Source organism: Pistacia vera, unplaced genomic scaffold, assembly GCF_008641045.1.
Source record: "Pistacia vera cultivar Batoury unplaced genomic scaffold, PisVer_v2 Contig839, whole genome shotgun sequence".
NCBI lineage: Eukaryota > Viridiplantae > Streptophyta > Magnoliopsida > Sapindales > Anacardiaceae > Pistacia > Pistacia vera.
The window spans coordinates 412,907-431,275 of record NW_022196711.1 but is presented as its reverse complement, the minus strand read 5'-3'; the positions used below and the strand labels follow the sequence as shown (position 1 = coordinate 431,275).

General features: G+C 34.2%; 1 protein-coding gene and 1 long non-coding RNA gene across 2 annotated transcripts; both read right to left on the bottom strand.

The window, feature by feature from the left end:
- Positions 1-2,795: 2,795 nt before the first annotated feature.
- On the bottom strand, positions 2,796-3,794 carry LOC116118214. The gene has a single exon (XM_031404184.1). The coding sequence runs from the start codon at positions 3,792-3,794 to the stop codon at positions 2,796-2,798; it is 999 nt and encodes a 332-aa protein (XP_031260044.1).
- A 1,475-nt stretch (positions 3,795-5,269) lies between these two features.
- On the bottom strand, positions 5,270-5,911 carry LOC116118164. Its single transcript, XR_004126117.1, has 3 exons — positions 5,773-5,911; positions 5,615-5,683; positions 5,270-5,518 (listed from the first exon to the last, which is right to left on the bottom strand). It is a non-coding gene; the product is annotated as an uncharacterized LOC116118164 (long non-coding RNA).
- Between the last annotated feature and the right edge of the window lie 12,458 nt (positions 5,912-18,369).

Here is an 18,369-nt window from a genome sequence, read left to right as displayed (position 1 = left end):
TTATTAGTGAACTGAATAGTGAATAGTGACCAACAAATACGGGTGCCCGCGGGTTCACCCGTATAAACCGTGAGATATTGGATCGGGTACAGGTACGGGTCTCAAAAAATAGGTTTAATATATTAGACCCGTACCCTATATTTTTTACCCGAGTACGGGCCAACCTACGGGTCCAGACCCGTTTTGCCAAGTCTAATCGTTACACACGTTGATGAAACATGTATTTGAGGGAAGTGTATTTCTTAGAAACTTGGTCCTCTTTCTGATACCACATATAAATAAGTTTATATGAAACATTAAATTATAGTATCTTTGAATTTTAAGAATTTTACATGTTATAAAATAATAATAAACTGTTAATTAGAAAAGACATATCTTGAGCCATGATACTAGTTGATGATGATTTCTTTGATTAAGAATATTGGTTTCTCTCTCCTTTCCTCTCTTTAATTTTCCAGAACTTTTGTTTTGCTATTGACAGAGAAAACATGTTCTGACTTTCTTTAATAGGCAGAGTGAAGATCAAGTTTCTAAGAAATAAACTTTTGTCAAATATATATGTCATTGTGTTTAACTATTAAAATAATAAACCACAATAATATTATTTTTATATTAATGAACCACGTATAATTTTATCTTACACCTAGCCAAGCTCACCTTATCCCTTTAGGATGAAAATAAAAATAATAGCTGTTATATTATATTGATTTATTTTTTAAATCGAAGAATATCTTATAAAGTAAGGATGGATTTTAGTTATATTATATTGGTTTTTTTTTTAAATTTAAAATATCTTATAAAGTAAGGATGAATTTTACTTTTACCGTTATATTATATTATATTGATTTATTGTTGAAATTGAAGACATATCTTATAAAAGGGCAAATGACATAATCCCACCCGAAGTTTGGGGAAATCCCAAGTTGATACGGTTGGTTCAATTTATCCCGTTTTGTCACCCTTAATCTAACACTGTTAATAACGGATGGATCTGACACAGTAACAGCGAGTAACAATGATTGAAATACCCTTGAACCTTTGACTTTAGATTATTTAGCAAATAAAAACTAAATAGACTGTAAAAACCCAAAAATGCCCATATCTTTAGTTTATTTTCCAAATATAGTGAAATTACCCTAATACCCCTAAACCGTTTGAAAGTTCAGCAACAATTGTTTGAATGTTGAGGGTTTAGCTATATAATGGCAAAGTAATATTTCTTAAAAATTGGCATACATCCTGAAAAGTTTCAAGTTTGAACACAAACAAATCCTACACAAAACCAACATCAAAGATCATACTACAACCATACATACTGAGTTAAACACTTTTGCATTGAACATATATATGAAAAATACATAATTTCGCCCTGAAATGTGATGATCAACAGCCCAAAAACAGAAAATTAAAGCTGCATATTACATCAAAAAAACCCACTACAGCAGTCCTAAATCAATTACAACATTCACAATAGATAACCTAAATCAGTTGCTATCTGTACAATATTATCACACCATATTTGCATACCAAGACTAACAAACAAAGTCCTATGTACAACTTCCCCAAATTTCACCAAAATACAACAGCATGCTTCAACTCCACACATCCAAAAAAACCAACATCATGCTTCTACGGTTTTATCACACCCAAAAACAACAACATGCTGCAACTCCACACTCCTTAAGTACCTGAAAAAAAAATCATAAAATCAATTTAAGGGGCTGCTCTTGACAGTTTGAAGCAATGTAACAATGTTAAAATTTGAAGGACCGATGTTACATTAACCTGCTACCCTTGACAGTTGCTTCAATGTTGACATGTCTGATTTGTTTGGGCTGATGAAGCTTCTCCTCTCTAAACAAAGCATAGAAAACAAATGTTAATGCAAGTAAATTCTATTACAAAAACAATACTAATCATGTTAAATAAAAGCTTTAAAATACTCTTTGATTCTTGCTGTTTGAATGATTTTGTGGGTAGCGTCTCTTTTTATGTCCCAAAGTTCGATAGATCCCACACCTAAGTGTTGCACTTTTGGTCATCCTTGGTTCTTCATCAACATCCTTTTTTTTGGCCTTTTTGGGTATCCTAACCTTACTATGTTTGATAGGTGGATTCAACTGCCTACCCTCAAAAAAGTTAGGCCAACTAAGTGGGTCAGGTATGGGATAAATGTGATCAGCATATGTTTTTATGTATGAAGTGATCCTTAATGAAGAGTCCACATAATCCTCCATATTTCTAATGTTCCTAAAAAGCAAACAGCGGACTGCATGCACACAAGGGACTCCAGAAAGTTGCCACATTCCACAGTCACAAGTTTCAGATTGAAGGTTTAATATGTAACGTCTACTGGGAAGGCAGTTGTTATCCACCACTTCATCACTCCCAAGCAAGATAGCTTCAACATTCCTAGCAGGCTCAATTAGACCATTGATTTTCCTATGTAAAGTAGGGGGAACAGTTGCGACCCAATCATTTCTAACCTCTGCCCTAGCTTGCATCTATACCATAACCCTCCTCCTATAATGCTCTAACAAGCTTAGTATAGGTAATTCTCTATTCTCTCCCAACCAGCTATTAAAGACTTCACACATATTATTTGTAACATGATCAGATTTGGAATCAAGGTCGAATGCATGCCTTGACCAGGATCTCACATCATTTTCAATCATCCACCTATGAGCTTCTCTATCTGCAGCTTCAACCTTTTCCATGGCTTGTTGAAAATCAATAATATTGGCAGCCCTACTAACAGCCCAAAACAAGTTCCTTAACCTTAACCCAGGGAATTTTCACCCAAAGTTATCATAAACATGTCTAGCACAATATCTAACACTAGCATTTGGCCAACAGGTCTGTATAGCATCCACCAAACCCTTCTGCCTATCACTCATGATAGTGATAGAGTCAATGTCCCCTATAAACCCCTTCAATAGGGTCATAAAGTATTTCCATGATTCCTTATTTTCTATCTCACAAATGGTAATTGCTACTGGGAAAATGCCACTGTTAGCATCCATAGAAACTGCTGATAATAATACTCCACCATAAGGCCCTTTAAGATGGCAACCATCAACACCTATAAACTGCCTACAGCCCTCTATAAACTCATTCTTTTGTGCTGCAAATCCTAGGAAACACCTCTGAAAGTTTGGAATCCCTTCTGGACTAACAGATTTCACATTATACATGCAACCTGGGTTGGTATGTTTGACAATGTGATCATATTTCAACAAACTAGTAAAGGACTCTACATAGAGCTTATCTGACCTCTCATTTGCCAGCTTATTAGCTCTATAAAGTTTGGATCTAGACAACTGCAGATAGTGTTTCCTACCAAACGCGTCTACCAATGGCTTAATTGATGAACCCTTTTGGGATCTAATGAAGTCTCCCATTTTTTCAGCCACCCAAGCAGTTGTTGCCTCTCTATTATTATAAACCCTCGTGCATGTATGTGTGTGCCTATATTTCCTAATATGAAAAGACACATCATCAGACATCAAAGCAGCATATAGATGAAATGGACAGTTTGCTTGCTTACATTTGGCCTTAAATCTTCTTCTGTCATTGTGAATCTTCCTAACAGAAAACCCCCTCTGAATTACATAATCTTGAAAGACCTTCCTAAAGTGATCAACTCCCTCAAACACTTGACCAACTTTGAAGTGGATTTTCCCATTATCCACATATGCAAACTGTTGACCCTTCATGTGCTTGCTAAACCTAGTTACTGCATCTTCATCATCAGTAAACCCTTCATATGAACTGTCCTCATGGTATTTAGACATTTCCCCTTGAACTTCAATGTCCTCTACCCCACCACTACCTTGCCCAGTTTGATTTCCCTCAACCCCACCACTACCTTGCCTAGTTTGATTTCCCTCAACCCCATAACTTCCTTACCCAATTTCAATTCCCTCTAACACCCCACTTTCCTGTCTAGTTTTAATTCCTTCAACCACCCCACTTCCCTATCCATCCTGCCCACTCTCATGGTCTTCTTCATGATCACTTTCAACACTCCAATAGAACTCATCTAGAATACCCTCTTCAGCTTCCTCATTATCCTACCTCACAAAACCCTCATTGTCCTTTTGTTGGGCTTCTAATAAAGTTCTAGGTTCAACAAAGTCCACTGGTATGGCTTCTACATAGACCCTTATCACTCGCTTGCCAAAACTCTTATATTGCTCAAATATGAATTTCANGATAGAAAGAGAGTGAGACTAGGGGAGTGGTTACTGGTTGGTTTCTTTTTTTCTTCTAACATATCTGGTAAGAAAAAAAAATGTTATCATCTATCTCGCAGTTGTTTAAATGGTAATTTACTTTTGTTTAATTTTTTTTTTTTTTCTGTTTTTAAATGATTGTCTAGTTGGATCTCACATCTATATTTTCGTGCATTAGAGAGTGAAATATTCTATTTTCTTCTTAAGATTTAGATGTGAGAATGAGAGAGAAACCATTTTTTACAAGCTAACACGTCTCTTTCTGTTCCTCTCTTGATGTTTGAGAATTTTGTTAATGGAGGCTGGTTTTTCATGGTTTCAAGTTTGAACTTCTGTGAGCTTCAACTAGACCGTGATTTGTCCTGCCGATGAAGCCCCGTATTTTATATTATTTATGGTTTTTGTTTTGGATTTTTTTAATTTTGTTTTCTACATTTTTCTGGTTTTGGTCTTTTAAGTAGAGATATTCTAAAAGAGCAACCGACATAATCCCCCCGAAGTTTGGGAAATCCCAAGTTGATACGGTTAGTTCAATTTATCCCGTTTTATCAACCTTAATCTAACACTGTTAATAACGGATGGATCTGACATGGTAACAGTGAGTAACAATGACTGAAATACCCTTGAACCTTTAACTTTAGATTATTTAGCAAATAAAAACTAAATAGACTGTAAAAAACCAAAAATGCCCTTATCTTTAGTTTATTTTCCAAATATAATGAAATTACCCTAATGCCCTTAAACCGTTTGAAAGTTCAGCAACAATTGTTTGAATGTTGAGGGTTTAGCTGTATAATGGCAAAGTAATATTTCTTAAAAATTGGCATACATCCTGAAAAGTTTCAAGTTTGAACACAAACACATCCTACACAAAACCAACATCAAAGATCATACTACAACCATACATACTGAGTTAAACACTTTTGCATTGAACATATATATGAAAAATACATAATTTGGCTTTGAAATGTGATGATCAACAGTCCAAAAACAGAAAATTAAAGCTGCATATTACATATAAAAAAAAACCCACAGTAGCAATCCTAAATCAATTACAACATTCACAATAGACAACCTAAATCAGTTGCTATCTGTACAATATTATCACACCATATTTGCACACCAAGACTAACAAACAAAGTCATATGTACAACTTCCCCAAATTTCACCAAAATACAACAGCATGCTTCAACTCCACACATAAAAAAAAACCATCATCATGCTTCTATAGTTTTATCACACCCAAAAACAACAGCATGCTTCAACTCCACACTCCTTAAGTTCTTGAAAAAAATCATAAAATCAATTTAAGGGGCTGCCCTTGACAGTTTGAAGCAATATCACAATGTTAAAATTTGAAGGACTGATGTTACACTAACCTGCTACCCTTGACAATTGCTTCAATGTTGACATGTCTAACTTATTGGGGCTGATGAAGCTTCTCCTCTCTAAACAAAGCATAGAAAACAAATGTTAATGCAAGCAAATCCAATTACAAAAACAATACTAATCATGCTAAATAAAAGCTTTAAAATACCCTTTAATTCTTATTGTTTGAATGATTTTGTGGGCAGCGTCTCTTGTTATGTCCTAAAGTTCGACAGATCCCACACCTAAGTGTTGCACCTTTGGTCATCCTTGGTTCTTCATCAGCATCCTTTTTTCTAGCCTTTTTGGGTCTCTCAACTTAGCTATGTTTGATAGGTGGATTCAACTGCCTACCCCCAAGCAAGTCAGGCCAACTAAGTGGGTTAGGTATGGGGTGAATGTGATCAGATATTTCCCCTTAAACTTCAATGTCCTCTACCCCACCACTACCTTGCCCAGTTTGATTTCCCTCAACCCCACCACTACCTTGCCTAATTTCAATTCCCTCTACCACCCCACTTTCTTGTCCAGTTTCTATTCTTTCAACCACCCCACTTCCCTGTCCATCCTGCCCACTCTCATGGTCTTCTTCATGATCACTTTCAACATTCCAATAGAACTCATCTGGAATACCCTCTTCAGCTTCCTCATTATCCTGCCTCACAAAACCCTCATTGTCCTCTAGTTGGGTTTCTAATAAAGTTCTAGGTTCAATAAAGTCCACTGGTATGGCTTCTACATAGACCCTTATCACTCGTTTGCCAAAACTCTTATATTGCTAACATATGACTTCCATATCATCATCCCTTTCCACTATGTATCTAGCCCCTGACAAGGGTAGCTCAACCTCTACCTTAAACTTCTCATAAGGGTTCATTTCGACAACTTCATTCTCTGAAGCCACACATCGTTTCACATCTTTAATAAAACATATATAACTATACTCATCCGGATCAACATTTAGTATTTCATATTCTAAATTAAACACTTCAACTTTAAAGTCATAGGAATTTGGTTTCAGTCTGCATAAACAAACACAACCAAGCAATTATAAACAAAAAATCAATTGCCACCACCCTACAACAGCCATCACCAGCCTACCACCACCAAACCACCACCCAAGGTACGTGGCATTGTTACACCAGATGTCGTCAACCACTGCTAGACAGCATTTAAGACAGTTATTGGTTTCTAGCCAATATACCCAAAATCTCCCTAACGCCACCATCAAAAAATCAACTACCACCATCAAAAAATCAACTACCACCACCCTATAACAGCCATCACCACCCTACCACCACCAGACCACCACTCAAGGTACGTGGCATTGTTACACCAAATGTCGTCAACCACTGCTAGGCAGCATTTAAGATAGTTACTGGTTTCCAGCCAATATACCAAAAATCACCCTAACGCCACCATCAACTCTACCACCACTATACCACCATACACACACCACCACCAATACTAACAGTGCCATGCAACACCAATATCCTAAACCCCCACTACACCAAAACTTTAACCCTAATCCTAAAGCCCCCTAATACCACCATACCACCACCAGACCACCACCCTTAATATGTGGCATTGTTACATCAGAAGTTGTCAACCACTACTAGGCAACATTTAAGACGATTACTGGTTTCCAGCCAATATACCGAAAGTCACCATAACACCACTGTCAACTGTACCACCACTAAATCACCATATACACACAACAACCAATACTAATACTGTCATGCAACACCAATATCCTAAACCACCACTACACCAAAACCCTAACCGTAGTCTTAAAGCCCCCTACTACCACTATCACCATCCTACCACCACCCAACAATCACCCTAACGACATCATACAATCACCGTCACCAACATACCCCCATTGAACCACCAAACATGCGCCACTAATCCATCTACCACCACCCAATAATCACCCTAACGCCACCACCACAACCCTTACACCAATCACCACCACCAAACATATAACAAAAAAACCAATCCACAGAAAAATCCAGCACAAACCATATACAAAAAATACGTAAATAAACTATCGATATACCTTGCCGCAGACCACTTCGCCATATCGTCCATCTCCTCGAACTGTCGTCTTTCTTTACCCGTCGTTCGTCTTCCTTTAATCGGCGAGATTTCTCTTCTCATTGATGGCTCGTATTCCTCCCAAGGTTGTGTTTGCGCGACCGGTACGATGGTTTCGGGTTAATGGGTCTAGGTTTGGTTGTCGTTTCGTTTAGGAGTCAAAGCAGAAAAACCAAGTGGCAAGGATTCGGTGAGGCTTACGAGTTCGACTATGGGATGGGAAGAAGGTCAGAAGGATTAATGGCTGCCATTTTTGTTGCACAGGTGATGAGGTTCGTGAGTTAATGTCTGTGGGTTAGCTTTTCAGAAAAGAATAAGCATTTTCGTTTGAAAGAGAAAATGAAAGACTATTAGAGAAATTTTTTTTTTTTTCACCTAACATTTGCAATAACTCCAGCCGTCATACTTATCTTTCTTTACACATTTTGCAACAATTTCCTAAGCTTCTTTATTATTTTTTTATTATTTGAATTTAATTGACAAAATTTCCCTAGGCTTCTTTATTAGTTGAATTAATTTATCTTAGATGTCGTTTTTACCTTTTACTGTTAAAACCAAGTAAATGGTGTTAGATTAAGAGTGGCAAAACGGGATAAATTGAACCAGGGGTACCAACTTGAGATTTCCCCAAACTTTGGGTGGGATTATGTCGTTTGCTCTATTTTAAAATAATATAAAACTGACGTATTACAAATTTATCAAATACTATTTTTACCTTTTCAAGAGTTAAATTTAACTTCCTTTAACAAAATTTTGTCCCTTTTTTAGCTATTTTAAATTTTTTTCTTTTAAATAATTTTGGTATGTGATTGATTAAAATTGCCAAACATTATAAGAACTAAAAAATCAGTTTGGTTCAGGTTTAATCAAATTCTAACCAAAGTAAATAATTTCAGTTTGGCAAAATTAGGAATAAACTAACCGATATATGTCACAAACTAAAACACGTCAAACCACGTAAATTGAGTTTAGTTTGATTTGATTATTAGGTTTAATACGCAACTTGGACAGGCCCAAGAGCTCATCACAAGAGAAAAGAAATAAACCAGGCTTAAACAAAACCTATACAGCCCTGGCCCATAACAAAAAACAAGCCTGAGCCTACCGATGATAAGTGAACTGTACAATCTATGCAAAACAGCATTCATCTTTATAATGAACAGCGACAGGCAGCTAATAACCTTGGTCTGATGCCACCAATCCCAGTTAACAAAGTAAACACATTCTGAGCCCAGATGCACTGAATAACGGAGCAAAGAAAGAACAAAACATAATAAGTCTCTTGACTGTAATTGCTAGTAGCAGACCAACACCAGCGGCGAATCCTGAAACCAACAAAGCAAATCCAACAACTTCACCAGTGGAGAATCCTGCAACCAACAAAGCAAAGCCAACAACTTCACCACTGGAGAATCCTGCAACCAACAAAGCAAAGCCAACAACTTCACCACTGGAGAATAAGCAAAGCCAACAACTTCTCAAGATGACACATAACATCCAATCAACCAGCACGGGTAACAAAATGTAGACTGGATTCAGATGAACCCAGAAACACTGTAGGACATGAATAAAGGAAGCTTTCCAAAACTTGTAGATGTTTGATTCAGCATTTGGAGAGTTGCAATTGGGAGGATTCAGATGTTTTTTACGTAAGTGTTAACCACGTCATCTACTAGACCAACTCCTTAATTACACAAAAAAACACCTCTCAAATTTCGCTTCGCTTTTTAAATTCAAAAAATAACATTCAATATATTATTTCGGTACGTAGAAAGTATTAACCAAAGAAATAAAAGAAGAAAACCCTAAAATTGGTGGTTTAGGATTTTTTTTTTAAAGGACAAATATGGAACACGTGTGATAAATTTAAGAATAAATTTAAATTTGGTTTATTCATTTTCTTTTTTGGTTAATTGAACCAAATCCAAACTTTTTTAGGTTTATGTATCTGGATGCAGAAACCCATACCGGTTAGTATGGTCCAGATTGTCTTTAACATTATTTTCATACAGGGTTCTAGAGTGCAATTACGATTTTATAGTGGTAAAAAAACATATGATTAATAAAAGATCATGATGAGTTATGAGATAACTAGAAAAGCATAAACATATAATTGGGTGAAATAACTTATAATGTTGGATAAATAAGTTTGAGGAACATTCAGTACTAGGTATGATTTAACTTCTTGTTTACACATTAAACCGGTGGTTATTTTAGGATTTTATTTTCTTCAAAAAGCATTGACAAAAACAACATAATGGCCCCAAAATTGTTTTAGTCACGGTGATGATTATGCAAATGCTTATTTAAGGACAAGAATGAGTTATAATATCATTCTTTTGGTAAGCCCCGCAATTTCATCATATTATCAAGACAAATTATTTATGCTAAATTTGCAAATTTTTTTGCCTCAAACAAAAGAAAATATAACAAAATTCCCTTTTCCACGAAAGGAAGTAAACAAAACTCTACAACCAAATATGGAAACTGAAATTACAATGTTAAATTAGGAAGAACAACAAATCAAATCTTGCGTTAGAGTATTGCACCAATAAATTGAAAAAAAAAATATATATATATCAAACACCAAGTAATCGGAAAAGCAGAAAAAGGGGAAAGACCAACAAAATATTAACCGAAAACGGAAGCAACTTGAGAAAAAAGAACTTAAATTAAATTTAAACAAAATAGATAAATTGAGATGCCAAGGCGTGTAGAAATGACTAGTTTGAAGACTGATTTTCACTCCCACAAGAAATTTTATATCTTGGTGTAAGGGCTAAAATACGGTAACGATCTCAAGCTTCAATGGTAGTATCCTGGTTGAGTGCACTCTTAACAGAAAATATTAACAACTAGAAAGTAAATCTAATTTATGGTAAGAAGTAATTTCAGAAGAAGGAAAGGAGCAAAGGTTTTCCAAATTTTCATAAGCTAGAGAGAAATCGCTTCCTCCACTATACTGGATTAGATGGTTTCCGATTTAAAATATGGTAATGGGCTTGGGTAGCTTAGTCTCTTGCACGTAAATGCATAATAAACCCTTATGGTAAATTGTGGACAAAGGTCCTATCATTTGCATCTAATAGAGAATTGACTAATAAACTCATTTATAGTTAAGCGTTTAGAGAATATGAGATTATAAAATTGAGACTTCGATTTAATGTTCATATTCAACTGCTACTTTGTATATAAAGTGACTTGTCCTTGAATTGATGGATGAATTATCACAAAAAGTTAGTTTAATATATGAATTAATGACTTTTTCCCACCCGAAAAATGATGTAATGACACTTTCTCATTTTTTAACGCAATTCTGTCTGTAAATTTCATTATAAAGAAACGGTGGGATGGTCAAAAGTATCTTATTAGTAACAACAGAACAGTTAGTGTAAATTAATCGGTCATCATCTTCTTCATCTCCCCTCCTCCAATCACGATTGCCTTTTTCGTCGTCGGCTAATTTCGGCATTTTTGCGACTCCCCGCCACCACCATCTTGTTCCTTGTGCCTCATTCATCAAAACTCATCTTCCACGGTCCTCATCGAACCCACCATTGGAGTCCTCATGCGTGCGTCTCCTTCTTCGGATTGTTTTGGCCGACATCTGGCGTTGTTGACTTTCTTCCACTAGCTTCCCCATCCTCCAAACACCAAAACCCCCAACATTTCCAAGCTTCTCCTCCCACCGTTCGCCAGCCATCGCCTTGTTAGGGCTTCTTGTTCTAAACCAAATTTTGGTGGCTAATGGTAGCCAAAATCCAATTCAACTCCACCATTCGAACCATCGAACTCCATACTACAAAACCCCCTAAACCCCGTCACTTGTTAGCCTATCGATCGCCAGCCGAACTCGCCTCCATCACCATGATTGGGTTTTTATTTTCCTGTGAAATTGGCTTCCATTTGATGTTTCTTTGCGGCTGTTTGGGCTTATTGAATGTTTGAGGAATGATTGCGTTGGTTTTCTGGGTTGTTTCCATTGCTTTTGTCTGCCATTTTGCACTCTTTCGTCGTCCCACACCAAGTGCTCGACTAATTGCCCGACTCCAAACAGCGCCGACGATTGAGGAGTGATTGTGTGTAAGGGTGAGAGTGGTTTTGGTGGGGGGACATCAGTGAGTTGAATGGTGGTGACGAGGTCGATTTTTGGTGTCGGAATTGGTCAGAATTTGGGCTCAGGCGGGCGAAAATTTGAATTGCGGTGGTTGGCGATTGAGGGTTGATCTTTGGTGGGGGTATTTCGGTCTTTAAAGTAAATATCACTATTTTTAACGGAAACTGTTAATGGAATCTAATGTTTGGGTGGTAAACTGGTATTTTCTCACCGTTTCACCATTAGTCCATTATTTAGGTGGAAGAAAGTAGCTAACCCTTAATATATGCATAATAAATGTAACGTTATGACTTAACAATATAAAAATTATGTCACATCACATTGTCTAAAATTTTTTATATACACACTTTTAATATGTAGTATTAGTCATTATTAAGAAAGAATAAAATCAGTCAACAATAATAAATGTAAATCATAGGGTATTATTAACATTTTTCTTTTAATAATTCAAGTATAATCGTGTCTAACAGCATTGTAAATGGATATCTTATAAAAAAATGAATAATCGTGTCATAAACTAATTGTGTAATCCATTTAATTAATCATATGTCACTAGACGATGTAGTTAGGTAAAAACATAAGAACTAAACACGATATTATTAATAAATGAGTTGAGTTCATCAATACGATTACAATATAAATATATTTAAGACACCCTTAATCCGTTTATTACTTGAATAGGATAAAATTGTATTTGTATTTTTATTTAATCAAACCTCTCTCCCATCATATTCAATTATATCAATTTTTCATCCAATAACCAAGTCTAAAATTCATTGTTTCCAAAAGGAACAAACTCATGCTTCCTCTTCTAGTTTCACCATTCTTTTCCTATGTATAGTATACATGACCAAACATAACTAATGATATTGTACTTCATGTAAATAATAAATCACCCAAATTTCATAAATCAAATTAGCTATAATTAATGAGTTTGCAAAAAGAGATTGGTTCTAATTAGACCTGGCAAACGGGCGGGTGTACCCGCGGGTCAACGGGTACCGTACCCAACGGACGGGTACGGGTAAGACATATTTTGACCCGTGAGAATCTAACCCGTACCCGGACTGCCCATGACTTTTGCGGATGGACCGGGTACTATCTGCGAGTACCCGCAGACCCGCAAATTTGAAATTAAAAAAATAAAATAAAATAAAACTTATCCTCTCAGCTCATTCTCTTCTCTCACAGGCCACAGCAGCTTCACGACCACTCCTCAGTCCTCTCACAGCAGCTCCACTCCCTCACTCTCTCACTCTCACAGCAGCTCCTTCCTGTCATGTTTCTAGGTAACCAAACAAAACAGAACTTAGCCTCTTAATCTAAGTTAATTAACTTATCAAAAATCAAAGCAAAACCTGCATCTTTTATTGCTCTATTTTAAAATAATATAAACTGACGTATTACAAATTTATCAAATACTATTTTACCTTTCAAGAGTTAAATTTAACTTCCTTTAAAACAATTTGTCCCTTTTTTAGCTATTTTAAATTTTTTTCTTTTAAATAATTTTGGTATGTGATTGATTAAAATTGCCAAACATTATAAGAACTAAAAAATCAGTTTGGTTCAGGTTTAATCAAATTCTAACCAAAGTAAATAATTTCGTTTGGCAAAATTAGGAATAACTAACCATATATGTCACAAACTAAAACACGTCAAACCACGTAAATTGAGTTTAGTTTGATTTGATTATTAGGTTTAATACGCAACTTGGACAGGCCCAAGAGCTCATCACAAGAGAAAAGAAATAAACCAGGCTTAAACAAAACCTATACAGCCCTGGCCCATAACAAAAAACAAGCCTGAGCCTACCGATGATAAGTGAACTACAATCATGCAAAACAGCATTCATCTTTATAATGAACAGCGACAGGCGCTAATAACCTTGGTCGATGCCACCAATCCCAGTTACAAAGTAAACACATTCTGAGCCCAGATGCACTGAATAACGGAGCAAAGAAAAGACAAAACATAATAAGTCTCTTGACTGTAATTGCTAGTAGCAGACCAACACCAGCGGCGAATCCTGAAACCAACAAAGCAAATCCAACAACTTCACCAGTGGGAATCCTGCAACCAACAAAGCAAGCCAACAACTTCACCACTGGAGAATCCTGCAACCAACAAAGCAAAGCCAACACTTCACCACTGGAGTAAGCAAAGCCACAACTTCTCAAGATGACACATAACATCCACAACCAGCACGGTAACAAAATGTGACTGGATTCAGATGAACCCAGAAACACTGTAGGACATGATAAAGGAAGCTTTCCAAACTTGTAGTGTTTGATTCAGCATTTGAGAGTTGCAATTGGGAGGATTCAGATGTTTTTTACGTAAGTGTTAACCACGTCATCTACTAGACCAACTCCTTAATTACACAAAAAAACACCTCTCAAATTCGCTTCGCTTTTTAAATTCAAAAAATAACATTCAATATATTATTTCGGTACGTAGAAAGTATTAACCAAAGAAATAAAAGAAGAAAACCCTAAATTGGTGGTTTAGGGTTTTTAAAGGACAACTATGGAACCTGTGATATTTAAATTTGGTTTATTCATTTTCTTTTTTGGTTAATTGAACCAATCCAAACTTTTTTAGGTTTATGTATCTGGATGCAGAAACCCATACCGTTAGTATGGTCCAGATTGTCTTTAACATTATTTTCATACAGGGTTCTAGAGTGCAATACGATTTTATAGTGGTAAAAAAACATATGATTAATAAAAGATCATGATGAGTTAGAGATAACTAGAAAAGCATAAACATATAATTGGGTGAAATAACTTATAATGTTGGATAAATAAGTTTGAGGAACATTCAGTACTAGGTATGATTTAACTTCTTGTTTATCCATTAAACCGTGGTTATTTTAGGATTTTATTTTCTTCAAAAAGCATTGACAAAAACAACATATGGCCTCAAAATTTTTTAGTCACGGTGTGATGATTATGTAAATGCTTATTTAAGGACAAGAATGAGTTATAATATCATTCTTTGGTAAGCCCCGCAATTTCATCTATTATCAAGACAAATTATTTATGCTAAATTTGCAATTTTTTTGCCTCAAACAAGAAAATATAACAAATTCCCTTTTCCACGAAAGAGTAAACAAGACTCTACAACCAATGGAAACTGAAATTACAAAGATAATTAGGAAGAACAACAAATCAAATCTTGCGTTAGAGTATTGCACCAAGATTGGAAAAAGAAAAAAAAAACATCAAACACCAAGTAATGTAAAGCAGAAAAAGGGGAAAGACCAACAAATATTAACCGAAAACGGAAGCAACTCGAGAAAAAAGAACTTAAATTAAATAGAGAAATTGAGATGCCAAGGTGTGTAAATGACTAGTTTGAAGACTGATTTTCACTCCCCCAAGAAATTTTTATCTTGGTGTAAGGGTAAATACGGTAACGATCCCAAGCTTCAATGGTAGTATCCTGGTTGAGTGCACTCTTAACAGAAATATTAACAACTAGAAAGTAAATCTAATTTATGGTAAGAAGTAATTTCAGAAGAAGGAAAGGAGCAAAGGTTTTCCAAATTTTCATAAGCTAGAGAGAAATCGCTTCCTCCACTATACTGGATTAGATGGTTTCCGATTTATGTTAAAACCAAGTGAACGGTGTTAGATTAAGAGTGGCAAAACGGGATAAATTGAACCAACCGTATTAACTTGGGATTTCCCCAAACTTCGGGTGGGATTATGTCGTTTGCTCTTTTTTTTTTTTTTTTTTTTGGTGACCGGCCTTCCGGGCCAGCTTGCTATACCCCCAATAATTAATTGGGTTCTTGAAATTAACGGATATATTTTTTAGTAATGTTATATTTACCGTTATACCATCCTTTACATCATTTTTATTATATTATTTTATTAATAATAATTTTATTATAATATTAAAAACTCAAAATAATTAAAAATTTATGTAGATGTGACATATGCTACATCTTGATGTAATGAAAACGGTGTAAAGAGTGGTGTAAATGTAATATTACTCTATATTTTTTAGTAGTCATCCCACTACAACATTATAGATATATAGCTACAAAAATTAGCTATAGAAAGGAAAGTTGTAGTAAATATATATTTATAGATACAAAAATTAATATTTATAGCTAATTGAAATAATTTTAGTGATAAGACTTTCTTCTTCGAAGCTAATATTCATCTTGCTTTAACTTATTAAAATTGTGACAATAACTAATCATTTAATTACAATGTATTAGTTATAATAAAACATTGTAGCTAATTAATGTATTTAGTTATAAACATTTTATTTACATTATATATAATATCATTATTAGCTATAACTTTAACTACATAACTATTATTTGTGTATTAGCTATAAAATATTAAAATCTGTAGCTAATTAAGGTATTTAGTTATACAAATTTTTTTTTTCATGGTAATAATGATATTATAGTATCATTATCATTATTAACTACTAGTTTAAATATATAGCTAGTATGTGTGTATTAATTATAAATTATTTGAATTTATAGCAAATAAATAATGTGAAAATTAATTTGCTACAATCCTTATAGTATGCAACTATAGATATTCTAATTTATCCCGTGAGTAGTTATATTCTTATTACTTATAGATTAAATAGCTATAGTCAAACATAGTGTTAATCATATCGCTAAGGTCAATAGTAAATTGGAACATTCAACCAATAACTAACTTAAAAAAACTTTTCAACGAGCTAAGAGTGTAGGCTTTTGTAAAACAAAATTGTATTTTAAAAGATTTTTGAGATTTTTGTCTTTTCTATGATGATTTAAAACTAACACTTTATGAAATATAGATGATTTTAGTGAGGTATGAGATATGAGATATTACAATAATTGGTAATGTTACATATTTGTATATATAGACTTGTATGTATGTTTTAGATAATGATGATAACGTTAATAAAAGGGATGAACATTTTCCTAGCCTTGTCGGGGACCCAGCTCGAACATGGTGGAGATTCCCCGAATGGTTCGGGATGGGATGGGACAGGGTCTGAGACAAAATTCAATCCCCGAATTCAGGGGCGGGGTTGGCCCTGCCCCACCCCACCTTATATATATTTATATATATAATTACCATTTTAATAATTAATTGTTTCTCATTATTAATTGATCAAATTCAAATGTGATTATAATAACATAATTGTAGGAATATTAAGTGAAATGATATACAAATGAGTAATAAATAATAATAGATAAATTGTCTATATTAAATATAATAAATCATAATCAATATTTTAATACATAATAAATATGTTATATATTTATAATATACCATTTCATATACATAATATATATGTCGTATATTAATAATGTATAATACATATGTATAATATATCATTTGTATTATATATTATACATTATACATAATATGCTATTATCCTTAATCATTTGATATTTTGATTCATTATAATAAATTAATAAATCATTATAAATATTTTTAATTCAAAAAAAAAAAATAAAAAAAAAAAAAAAAAAAATTAAAAAAAAAAAAATATATGTTATATATACATAATATATAATGTATAATACATATGTATAATGTATTTTATATATTATACATAATATGCTATGAAACGAAATTTATACATTATATATTATACACTATAATAAATTATTATAATATATAATATATAATTTATAATATATCACATGTTAATACATAATATATGTTAATTCCATAACATATCATATGTTAATACATAATATAAATGTTAATTCCATTATCTAATTACCCTTGTTATATTTTGATAATTACGGATTTGCCCTTCATTTGTAAACACAAATTTTGCCCACTGACTCTTACACAATTCATTGGTCAAACCCTAAATCCCTAATCTGCTATTGCCATCCGTTTGTCCTTCATTGGAATCATCGCCTCTTCGCCGACTTTGGCCTCCAAAAATCGTCATAAATCATTTTGGGTGAAGTTTCTTTTCATACCCAACTGCAGGAAGTAATTTTTGTTTAAGAAAGGAAGGGCGATGGCCGAAGTTGTAGCCGAACAAAGGCGGCACTAAAGGGTGGCCAGCCGGTGGAGATTTCCTCTTAAGAGCTTCAGATTCTTCCTTATTTTTTTCACCTAAACTAGGCTGAGCTTCTATGGACCTTGAATCTTGTGTCTATTCTTTTTTCTGTAAGTTTTCTCTTCCATTATCTATTGATGTACTATCAGTTTCATTGTTTCTACTTCTCTTGCTTTTTCTTAGGTTTAAAAATTAGTTCTTTCAACATTTTTTTATCTGGGTATTGCTTGTTTTTGAGTGTTTTTTGTATTTTGGTTCTTCAGTATGAGCCAGTTTTGCTTTGTTTTGTTTTGATCATTGCAATTTTTATATGAATTTCTATTGAGCTTTCTGAAATTTGCAATTTTTATATGAATCTTGGTTATGGGCTAGAATATTTACCCAATGAGAATAAAAATTGGAAGGATAGAGATCAAATCAGCTTAAGTGTTCAATTCCTTTAAGGGGCGTTTGGTTAGGGGTTATGTAGGATTACTGGGGTAATGTTATCTTATATTACTTGAT